At 40.9% G+C, this 12438-nt stretch overlaps 1 protein-coding gene across 1 annotated transcript in view; it reads right to left on the bottom strand.

Annotated features, from left to right (window-relative positions):
• The window catches only part of malrd1 (MAM and LDL receptor class A domain containing 1), a 134288-nt gene that overhangs the window by 22446 nt on the left and 99404 nt on the right, over positions 1–12438 (bottom strand). The window contains exon 18 of the mRNA XM_038997260.1: positions 6083–6266. Within this exon, the coding sequence (XP_038853188.1) occupies positions 6083–6266 (184 nt within the window). The remainder of the gene's footprint in view (positions 1–6082; positions 6267–12438) is intronic.

Genomic DNA, 12438 nt, shown 5'->3' with positions numbered 1-12438 from the left:
ACTCACAGCTGTAATCGCTGCCAAAGGTGATTCTAACATGTTTTGACTCAGGAGGTTGAATACATATCTAATCAATATTAGTGTGTTATTTTTCATAAATCTTTAAAAAAATTATAATATGTTTTTCCATTTTGACATTACAGAGTATTCTGTGTAGATAAGAAAAAGGGCAAATAAATCAATTTTAAGCGCAATTTGTAACACAACAAAATGTGGAAAAAGTCGAGGAGTGTGAATACTTTCTGAAGGCACCTCCATCAAGGCTACAGAAACAAGAAAAAACCCAGTTGCACGTTGATAAGCAAAGACAAACCTGACTATTTTAATTCAACGTCTATAGAACCTGAAAAATGAGAGTATGAGCAATTTGAGAGCAGACTGGGTTTGAGTTAATAAAGCTTGTTTGATGAAAGTGTGTGTGTCTGTGTGTTGGAGGGAGCATTGCAGGGGTCTGGACAGTTGCCACACATTGCAAAGCCCTCTGCCAGCCCCTGCTTAATGTAAGGATGATCTAATGTGGAATACCTATCTGTAGCAGAGCCTCCTAATAAAAAGCAATGGCGTTACAACAGGGTTGTATTCAGTAGGAACCAAACGGAAGCAAGCTGAAATGGGGAAGGACCTACTTGAATATACTACTACACTATTCTCTTGGTTACACTATTCTCTTGGTTATACTACTACACTATCCTATTGGTTATACTACTACACTATTCTCTTAGTTATACTACTGCACTATTCTCTTGGTTATACTACTACACTATTCTCTTGGTTATACTACTACACTATCCTATTGGTTATACTACTACACTATTCTCTTAGTTATACTACTGCACTATTATCTTGGTTATACTACTACACTATTCTCTTGGTTATACTACTACACTATTCTCTTGGTTATACTACTACACTATTATCTTGGTTATACTACTACACTATTCTCTTGGTTATACTACTACACTATTCTCTTGGTTATACTACTACACTATTATCTTGGTTATACTACTACACTATTCTCTTGGTTATACTACTACACTATCCTATTGGTTATACTACTACACTATTCTCTTAGTTATACTACTTCACTATTCTCTTGGTTATACTACTACACTATTCTCTTAGTTATACTACTACACTATCCTATTGGTTATACTACTACACTATTCTCTTAGTTATACTACTACACTATTCTCTTGGTTATACTACTATACTATTATCTTAGTTATACTACTGCACTATTCTCTTGGTTATACTACTACACTATTCTATTGGTTATACTACTATACTATTATCTTGGTTATACTACTACACTATTATCTTGGTTATACTACTACACTATTCTCTTGGTTATACTACTACACTATTCTCTTGGTTATACTACTACACTATTCTCTTGGTTATACTCACTACACTATTCTCTTGGTTATACTACTACACTATTCTCTTGGTTATACTACTACACTATTCTCTTGGTTATACTACTACACTATTCTCTTGGTTATACTACTACACTATTCTCTTGGTTATACTCACTACACTATCCTATTGGTTATACTACTACACTATTCTCTTAGTTATACTACTACACTATTATCTTGGTTATACTACTACACTATTCTCTTGGTTATACTACTACACTATTCTCTTGGTTATACTACTACACTATTCTCTTGGTTATACTACTACACTATTCTCTTGGTTATACTACTACACTATTCTCTTGGTTATACTACTACACTATTCTCTTGGTTATACTACTACACTATTATCTTGGTTATACTACGACACTATTCTCTTGGTTATACTACTACACTATTCTCTTGGTTATACTACTACACTATTCTCTTGGTTATACTACTACACTATTCTCTTGGTTATACTCACTACACTATCCTATTGGTTATACTACTACACTATTCTCTTAGTTATACTACTACACTATTATCTTGGTTATACTACTACACTATTCTCTTGGTTATACTACTACACTATTCTCTTGGTTATACTACTACACTATTCTCTTGGTTATACTACTACACTATTCTCTTGGTTATACTACTACACTATTCTCTTGGTTATACTACTACACTATTATCTTGGTTATACTACTACACTATTATCTTGGTTATACTACTACACTATTCTCTTGGTTATACTACTACACTATCCTATTGGTTATACTACTACACTATTCTCTTAGTTATACTACTGCACTATTCTCTTGGTTATACTACTACACTATTCTCTTAGTTATACTACTACACTATCCTATTGGTTATACTACTACACTATTCTCTTAGTTATACTACTACACTATTCTCTTGGTTATACTACTATACTATTATCTTAGTTATACTACTGCACTATTCTCTTGGTTATACTACTATACTATTATCTTGGTTATACTACTGCACTATTCTCTTGGTTATACTACTACACTATTCTCTTGGTTATACTACTATACTATTATCTTGGTTATACTACTACACTATTCTCTTGGTTATACTACTACACTATTCTCTTGGTTATACTACTACACTATTTTCTTGGTTATACTACTACACTATTCTCTTGGTTATACTACTACACTATTCTCTTGGTTATACTACTACACTATTCTCTTGGTTATACTACTACACTATTCTCTTGGTTATACTACTACACTATTCTCTTGGTTATACTCACTACACTATTCTCTTGGTTATACTACTACACTATTCTCTTGGTTATACTACTACACTATTCTCTTGGTTATACTACTACACTATTCTCTTGGTTATACTCACTACACTATCCTATTGGTTATACTACTACACTATTCTCTTAGTTATACTACTACACTATTCTCTTGGTTATACTACTACACTATTCTCTTGGTTATACTACTACACTATTCTCTTGGTTATACTACTACACTATTCTCTTGGTTATACTACTACACTATTCTCTTGGTTATACTACTACACTATTCTCTTGGTTATACTACTACACTATTCTCTTGGTTATACTACTACACTATTATCTTGGTTATACTACGACACTATTCTCTTGGTTATACTACTACACTATTCTCTTGGTTATACTACTACACTATTCTCTTGGTTATACTACTACACTATTATCTTGGTTATACTACTACACTAGTATCTTGGTTATACTACTACACTATTCTCTTGGTTATACTACTACACTATTATCTTGGTTATCCTACTACACTAGTATCTTGGTTATACTACTACACTATTATCTTTTCCCCATATCAATACTACTAAATAACTGATTTAATCTGAGAAAATTAAGCTGTTTTGATGTTGGTTTTGATGATGTGTCTGGTGGTGGGGGGTGTTACAGATTCAAGCAGGTGGCTTATATTCCTCACACAGCAGCCGGTGTGTTGAGTGTGTCAGACTGTCATATTTCTCCATTGCCAAGATCATCCAACCACCTAACAGGTGTGGCGTGTCAAGAAGCTGATTAAACAGCCTGATCATTACACAGGTGCACCTTGTGTTTGGGACAATAAAAGGCCACTCTAAAATGTGTAATTTTGTAACACAACACAATGCCTCAGATGTCTCAAGTTTTGAGGGAGCGTGCAATTGGAATGCTGACTGCAGGAATGTCCACCAGAGCTGTTGCCAGAGAATTGCATGTTCATTTCTCTAACATAAGCCGCCTCCAACGTCGTTTTAGAGAATTTGTCAGTACGTTCAACCGGCCTCATAACCGCAGACCATGTGTATGACATTGGGAGGGCAAGCGGTTTGGTGATGTTAACGTTGTAAATTCTCGCCCATGGTGGAGGTCGGGTTATGGTATGGGAAGGCATAAGCTATGGACAACGAACACATATGCGTTTTGCATTTGGCAATTTGAATGCACCATAACCATTTTTTAAGGTACACTACACTACATGACCAAAGGTATGTGGACACTTGTATGTGGACACCTGTATGCAGGTGGGCTCCCGAGTGGTACAGCGGTCTAAGACACTGCATTACCTGGTTCAAATCCAGGCTGCATCACATCCGGCCGGGGCAGGCTGTCATTGTAAATAAGAATGTGTTCTTAACTGACTTGCCTAGTTTAAATAAAGGTTAAATTAAATACATTTAATAAAAAGGTGGCCACAAAAGTATGTGGACACCTGCTCATTGAGCATCTCATTCCAAAATCATGGGCATTAATGTGGAGTTGGTCCCCCCTTTGCTGCTATAACAGCCTCCACTCTTCTGGGAAGGCTTTCCACTAGATGTTGGAACATTGCTGCAGGGACTTGCTTTCTTTCAGCCACAAGCGCATTAGTGAGGTTGGGCACTGATGTTGGGCAATTAGGCTCGCAGTCGGCATTCCAATTCATCTCAAAGGTCTTCGATGGGGTTGAGGTCAGGGCTCTGTGCAGGCCAGTCAAGTTCTTCCACACCGATCTCGACAAACCATTTCTGTACGGACCTCGCTTTGTGCATGGGGGCATTGTTATGCTGAAACAGGAAAGGGCCTTCCCCAAACTGTTGCCACAAAGTTGGAAGCACAGAATTGTCTAGAATGTCATTGTATGATGTATCGTTAAGATTTCCATTCGCTGGAACTAAGGGGCCTAGCCCCGAACCATGAAAAACAGCCCCAGACCATTATTCCTCCTCCACCACACTTTAGTGTTGGCACTACACATTTGAGCAGGTAGCGTTCTCCTGGCATCCGCTAAACCCAGATTCGTCCGTCGGACTACCAGATGGTTAAGCGTGAATCATCACTCCAGAGAATGCGTTTCCACTGCTCCAGAGTTCAATGGTGGCGAGCTTTACACCACTCCAGCCAATGCTTGGCATTACGCCTGGTGATTTTGCGAGCAGCTTGTGTGCAGCTGCTCGGCCATGGAAACCCATTTCATGAAGCTCCCTGACGAACAGTTCTTGTGTTGACAGGCGATTTTTACGCACTTCAGCACTCGGCAGTGCCGTTCTGTGAGCTTGTGTGGCACTTCAGCTGAGCCGTTGTTGCTCCTAGACGTCTCTAATTCACAATAACAACACTTACAGTTGACCAGGGCAGCTCTATCAGGGCAGAAATTTGACGAACTGACTTTTTGGAATGGTGGCATCCTATGACGGTGCCACGTTGAAATGAGCTCTTCAGTAAGGCCATTTTACTGCCAATGTTTGTCTGTGGAGATTGCATGGTTGTGTGCTTGATTTATACACCTGTCAGCAATGGGTGTGGCTGAAATACTTCTGTATTTATAGTGTATCTACCTAGATAGTTATTTCTTGATTAGATTTGTTTTATTATTTGAGGATTTGTATTGTATTTGCAAGACATTCTACTGCACTGTTGGAGCTAGTAACATAAGCATTTTGCTACACCTGCCATAACACCTGCAAATATGTGTACGCTTTCCAATACATCTTGATTTTATTTGATTTGAAGAGAGATGCGCATTTAAACGCTGCTGGACTACTTGAATGTCTTTTATCCACATTATTAAAAGTGAATCTAGCCTCAGGTGCTAGTCTGGCCTTTTGTTGCTTTTCTCTACAGATTTCAATGGGTTCAACTCCAATTTCAAGGCATAGAATCTGACATGACTTAAAACGAATTCAATTTATTTTCATGCCAGGGAATTATATATTTATTTCCACGTTGTCAGAGGATCCCGGGAGCTTCGTAGGAACTAGCCAATGAACTTCTGTTCACTTCTAATTAACTTGTACATTTTAATCCCTGCTTCTTGGGGTAATGGTTTTTAGAGTCATGTTCTGTGTCCAGAACATCTTCAAAGACAAGACTAGAGCGAGCCTTTCCAAGAGAAAGTTACATTGTGCATTGCAGAACTGTGTCAGTACCAAGAGTAACTCTAGGAGTAACTCCTAGCACAAGGAGTAACAAATCCAATCCTGATAGGAGATTCCCGAGAAAGACAGTACACACCTGACATGTGTGTACTAACATATAAGACAGAGATGAATACGAGATATATAAAGATGTGATATAAGTCCTGATGAGACTGAGGCTGTCCTAATATGGACGCCGTAGAACCTGTTATACAGTATACGTTCACGTTGTGGATGCATGGCTCACTTACTGGGGTCACAGTCTGTGAACTGGAGGTCATCCAGTGCAGCCCCTCCGCTCACGTCTCTGGAGCGTATCCCCTCGAAGATCACTTCAAAGTTCCTCAACTTCCGCAGGGGAACCTCCGCCCGGTTCCACTCCTCCCCCTGGTTCCCCGTCTTGTTCCACACCTCCGTCACCCCATTGTTCTCAGTCTGTGGAGAGGTGGAGAGGTCAGGCGTAGAGAGGTCAAACACAATGTTCCATAGCATACATTGGTACGCTGTCCATATTAAGTACTCCTGCTGAGGCTGTCATAATATGGACGCTGTACATTGATTATTCTACCGCAAGGCTCTCCAACCCTGTTCCTGGAGAGCTACCGTCCCGGAGGTTTTCGCTCCAACCCTAATCTCGCACACCTGATTCGAATAATTAGCTGGTTGATAAGGTGAATCAGGTTAGTTACAACTGGGGTTGAAACAAAAACCTACAGGAGGGTAGTTCGCCAGGAACAGGGTTTGAGAGCCCTGTTCTATAACCTATATACTGTATATAAATGACCTACTCTGAGTCATTCAAAAGTGATTTATATGAAAATATACAGCACTGCTGATTATTCTGTAATGTAATCATACAGAGCCCAGATAATTCAATCACATACAGTATGGAGGAGTACAGAATATGAGGTCGCATTGAATTGAGGACGAGTTATGGAACGCTTTCCGCCGCTGAGTAGCACGGAGGTCATTTAAGAAGAGTCATTATAGTCACATTAGCATAACATCACAGTAATAAATGCTCTTGCCCTTAGACCTCCTATTAAATCTGTAACGGGCCGGTTCTCTCCCAGGCTGAGTCTCAAATCGCACCCTATTCCATAGGGCTCTGGTCAAAAGTAGTCTGCCATTTAAGGAATAGGGTGCCATTTGGGACTCAACCCCAGTCATCTTTAATGTATTAGACTCATGCCACATATGGAACAGATTAAAAGCCAGGCCAAATGGCATTAGTTGGTAAATCCTTTCTGTCTTTTCCCATGGCACTGCAGAAGCACTGAATGATATCTAATAAAGCTGAAATTATGAATGTGACTTAGAGCGGGGTACTGTATATCACGACAGGCTAGATGATCAGGTTTTGAACATAATGCTGTGGAGTTGCAGTTGGACACCTCCCCAGTCAAATCAGGCAAAATGTCATTAAACATGCTGATGTTAGTTTAGGGACAAGAGGTTTTCCTCATACCCTACGTTATAATAGGTGAAGTGTTCAGGAAAATCTCTTGGCCCTAGTTATTCTGTCTTAATGAACTATGTTAGATTATAGATACATTAGTATTTGTTGTTTCTTATATTTGCTCCACCCACACAGTAATAAAGAAAATCCCATTCAGTTGTCCAAGCAGGCCTAATTATGCTTATGGGCTTATTTTTTCGTCCCTCTGCGATTAAAGGGGTAATTTGGGATTCAGTGGTCACTCCACTTAAAACTCAACAAAAATCGATATACTAATCCTATATTACCCCTTTAATGCAGTAGGATTGATGCATATCAAAGTAGTGTAGTGGATGTATACAGTACGCTGTATCAATTATGTAGTACAATAGAGAACTCATGCACAAAGTAGCCAACACATCGCAAAGCAACGTAGCCTAGTTTTAGGGTCAAGTAGCAAGAGAGGGCCGTTCTCAACTGGTTGTGCAACCTGGTCTTAGAGCGTTCAGTATTATTCTGTACGTAAATCCAAGGCACTCCATTTAGTATGAAATGTTACGTTTGGTATGGTTACATAAAACAGATGGTTACTTAAGGCAAAAACGAAGGGGGTGGTTGTTCGGGGTAGATGGGTGGGCGTATAATGTGAACGTCTAGCAACCAAAAGGTTGCGAGTTTGAATCTCATCACGGACAACTTTAGCATTTTACCAAATGAGCAACTTTTCAACTACTTACTACTTTTTAGCTACTTTGCAACTACTTAGTATGTTAGCAAACCCTTCCCCTAACCCTAACCTGAATCCTTTTAGCCAACCCTTCCCTTAACCCTAACCTTAACAATTTAACCTTACTCCTACTTAACCCTAACCTCTAGCCTAGCTAACGTTAGCAAGCCAGCTAACATTAGCCACCTAGCAAAATTCAAACTGAGCAATCAGTGTCAAACTGAGCAATTGGGGGAGAAGGGCCTTGGTCAGGGAGGTGACCAAGAACCCGATGGTCACTCTGACAAAGCTCCAGAGTTCCTCTGTGGAGATGGGAGAATCTTTCAGAAGGACAACCATCTCTGTAGCACTCCACCAATCAGGCCTTTATGGTAGAGTGGCCAGACAGAAGCCATTCTTCAGTAAAAGGCACAGGATCGAGGGAAAGATGAACAGAGCAAAGTATAGAGAGATGGAGAGACCTGAAAATAGCTGTGCAACGACGCTCCCGATCCAACCTGACAGAGCTTGAGAGGATCTGCAGAGAATAATGGGAGAAACTCTCCAAATACAGGTTTGCCAAGCTTGAAGCGTCATACCCAAGAAGACTCAAGGCTGTAATCGCTCCCAAAAGTTGCTTCAACAAAGTACTGAGTAAAGGGTCTGAATACTTATGCAAATGTGATTTGTGATTTGTTTTCTTTGTCATTATGGGATATTGTGTGTAGATTAAAACAACTAGGTTAGGTTGTAGCATGGAGCATCTTAAAGAACGACATCGGTAGCCAGTAGAGTAGGTGGGAAAGACATTTCAGCTTATGAAATCAACCAGTTAATGCTAACTAAGGCAACAATGGGTATTTGGTATTTTGGTATTTTATTAGGGTCCCCATTAGCTGTTGCAAAAGCAGCAGCTACTCTTCCTGGGGTCCACCTTAAACAAGAAACATAATACAGAATGACATAATACAGAACATCAATAGACAAGAACAGAACTACATTTAAAAAAATGAAAGGCACACATAGCCTACATATCAATGCATACACACAAACACACAAACTAAGGCGTGGTGCCGCGAGGTGTTGCTTTATTGTCACGAATCCTGCCGAAGATGGTGCCTCTTCCTGTTCGGGCGGCGCTCGGCGGTCGTCGTCGCTGGCCTACTAGCTGCCACCGATCCCCTTTTCTGTTTCATTTAGTGTTGTCTGATTAGTTGCACCTGTTTCTTGTTTAGGTTTTGGTTTTGGGCTATTTAAACCCGGTAGGCCCGCCGGCTTTTGTGCGGGCTTGTTTTTCTGTTATTTGGTGTGTGTGATTTCTGTGGATGTTATTTTTTCCCGAACCGTTTCGTCCTGTTGTTTTGGACTGGGTATTTTTGCGCCCGTGTGTGTGGCGTTGACCGACACTGTTGCTTTGGGAATAAACTATCCACGTATCTACTACCCTGCTCTCTGCGCCTGACTCCTCCACTCACTACGTCTAGAAGTACATGACATTTATCTGTTTTTTTAAAACCAGGTTTGATGTTTATTTGAGAAATATGAGATGGAAGGAAGTTCCATGCAATTAGGGCTCTATATAATACTGTACGCTTTCTTGAAATTGTTTTGGATTTGGCGACTGTGAAAAGACCCTTGGTGGCATGTCTGGTGGGATAAGTGTGTGTGTCAGAGCTGTGTGTAAGTTGACTATGCAAACAAGTTGGGATTTTCAACACATTGATGTTTCTTATAAAAAGAAGAAGTGATGCAGTCAGTCTCTCCTCAACTCTTAGCCAAGAGAGACTGGCATGCATAGTATTTATATCAGCCCTCTGATTACAATTAAGAGCAAAATGTGCCGCTCTGCTCTGGGTATGCAAACCAGTTATTGAAAAAGTTTGGTGCAATGTCTTGGTTGAATCTTTGCATTGCACAATACAGTCATCACGCACTGTTTCAACAAAAAAAACTTCCCAATTTAATGTTATCTGCAGAGTGGGCCTACAACGGCAGATTGATATCATGATGATTTGTGTCAATCCAGAGGGCATTTGTTTTGCAAACTCTGCCATCACAAGTGCACTGTAAGCCATGAGTCGGCAAAACGTGGCCTGAGGACCAAAACCGGACAGTGAGTGATTTTATTTAGGCACACCAAAAGTTTTAAACAATATTTTATTTATTATTTTACAAAAGTATATGGACACCCCTTCAAATTAGTGGATTTGGCTATTTCAGCCACACCCGTTGCTGATAGGTGTATCAAATCAAGCACACAGCCATGCAATCTCCATAGACAAACATTGGCAGTAGAATGGCCTTACTGAAGAACTCAGTGACTTTCAACATGGCACCGTCATAGGATGCCACTTTTCCAACAAGTCAGTTCGTCAAATGTCTGCCTTGCTAGAGCTGCCCCGGTCAACTGTAAGTGCTGTTATTGTGAAGTGGAAACGTCTAGAAGCAACAACGGCTCAGCCGCGAAGTGGTACGCCACACAAGCTCACAGAACGGGACCACCGAGTGCTGAACCACATAGTGCGTAAAAATCGTCTGTCCTCGTTTGCAACACAAACTACCTTTGGAAGCAACATCAGCACAATAACTGTTCGTCGGGAGCTTCATGAAATGGGTTTCCATGACCGAGCAGCCGCACACAAGCCTAAGATCACCATGCGCAATACCAAGCTTCCGCTGGGGTGGTGTAAAGGTCGCCGACATTGGAACGCAGAGGCTGTACAGTAACATGCTATACATGACGTCAGAGCTCAGGTTTCCGCTTCACATCACTGTATGGGTTTTGACTGATAGCCTTATAAACTTGAGCACCGCGTGTCACAAGAAGATGCCCCCATCCCTTCTGCTAATTGGGCAACTTTTGCACATTTGTTGCGGTCAGAGTGAGGGAAATGCTGTAAATTGAGAGGAGTCAATGTGTTCTGAAAGATTAGACGTTGGAGAATTATAATAAATACCACTTTGATGTCATACAAGCAAACCACACATCCAAATGTGCACTTCACATTTCCATATTTGAAAACTTATCCCACTGGGCACACACTGGTTGAATTAACGTTTTATCCAAGTCATTTCAATGAAATTAAGCAGAAACAACGTGGAATAGACGTTGAATTGACTTCTCTGCCAGTGGGATGTAATTTACTATGATTGCTATGTTTAATGTACAGATACAAGGATGACATGGGTTATACCCTGGGTTGTCCTGAACAGAACGAGTCTATGTTTTTGGTATTGTGAAGAAAATTTGCCACGGAACACACACTCATGACTCCATTCTACGTGCATCAAAATTACATCATCTGTTTGTCTGATAAGCCTGAGCAAATCAAATTTTATTTGTCATATGCGTCGAATACAACAGGTGTAGACCTTACAGTGAAATGCTTACTTACAAGCCCTTAACCAACAATGCAATTTTAAGAAAAAAAAGAAAAGAAAAAGACATAAAGTAACAAATAATTAAAGAGCAGCTGTACTGGTACAGAGTCAATGTGCGGGGGCACCGGTTAGTCAAGGTAATTGAGGTAATATTTACATGTGGGTAGAGTAAAAGGGGGGGGGGGGGGAATTCAAGTAGTCTGGGTAGCCATTTGATTAGATGTTCAGGAGTCTTATGGCTTGGGGGTAGAAGCTGTTTAGAAACCTCTTAGACCTAGACTTTGTGCGCCAGCACTGCTTGCCGTGCGGTAGCAGAGAGAACAGTCTATGACTAGGGTGGCTGGAGTCTCTGACAATTTTATAGGCTTTCTGGATGGCAGGAAGCTTGGCCCCGGTGATGTACTGGGCCATACACACTACCCTCTGTAGTGCCTTGCGGTCGGAGGCAGAGCAGTTGCCATACCAGACGGTGATGCAACCAGTCAGGATGCTCTCGATGGTGCAGCTGTAGAACCTTTTGAGGATCTGAGGACCCATGACAAATCTTTTCAGTCTCCTGAGGGGGAGTAGGTTTTGTCATGCCATCTTCAAGACTGTCTTGGTGTAATTGGACCATGTTAGTTTGTTGGTGATGTGGACACGAAGAAACTTGAAGCTCTCAACCTGCTCCACTACATGAAAATGGGAGCGTGCTCAGTTCTCCTTTTCCTGTAGTCCACAATCATCTCCTTTGTCTTGATCACGTTGAGGGAGAGGTTGTTGTCCTGGCACCACACGGCCAGGTCTCTGACCTCCTCCCTATAGGCTTTCTCGTTGTTTTCGGTGATCAGGCCTACCACTGTTGTGTCATCTGCAAACTTAATGATGGTGTTGGAGTCTTGCCTGGCCGCGAAGTCATGAGTGAACAGGGAGTACAGGAGGGGACTGAGCACGCACCCCTGAGGGTCTTCTATATTTGGGGCGACAGGTAGCCTAGTGGTTAGAGCGTTGGGCCAGTAACCGAAAGTGGCGGCGGACTATATATTTTTGTAAATAACAGCTGGTGCACGATATTTAAGGTAGTCTCCGAGGTTTTGCTCGCC

The sequence above is a fragment of the Salvelinus namaycush genome, chromosome 7 (assembly GCF_016432855.1).
Source record: "Salvelinus namaycush isolate Seneca chromosome 7, SaNama_1.0, whole genome shotgun sequence".
NCBI lineage: Eukaryota > Metazoa > Chordata > Actinopteri > Salmoniformes > Salmonidae > Salvelinus > Salvelinus namaycush.
Note: the sequence above shows the minus strand (reverse complement) of the source record. Positions and strands in the feature narration are given on the sequence as shown.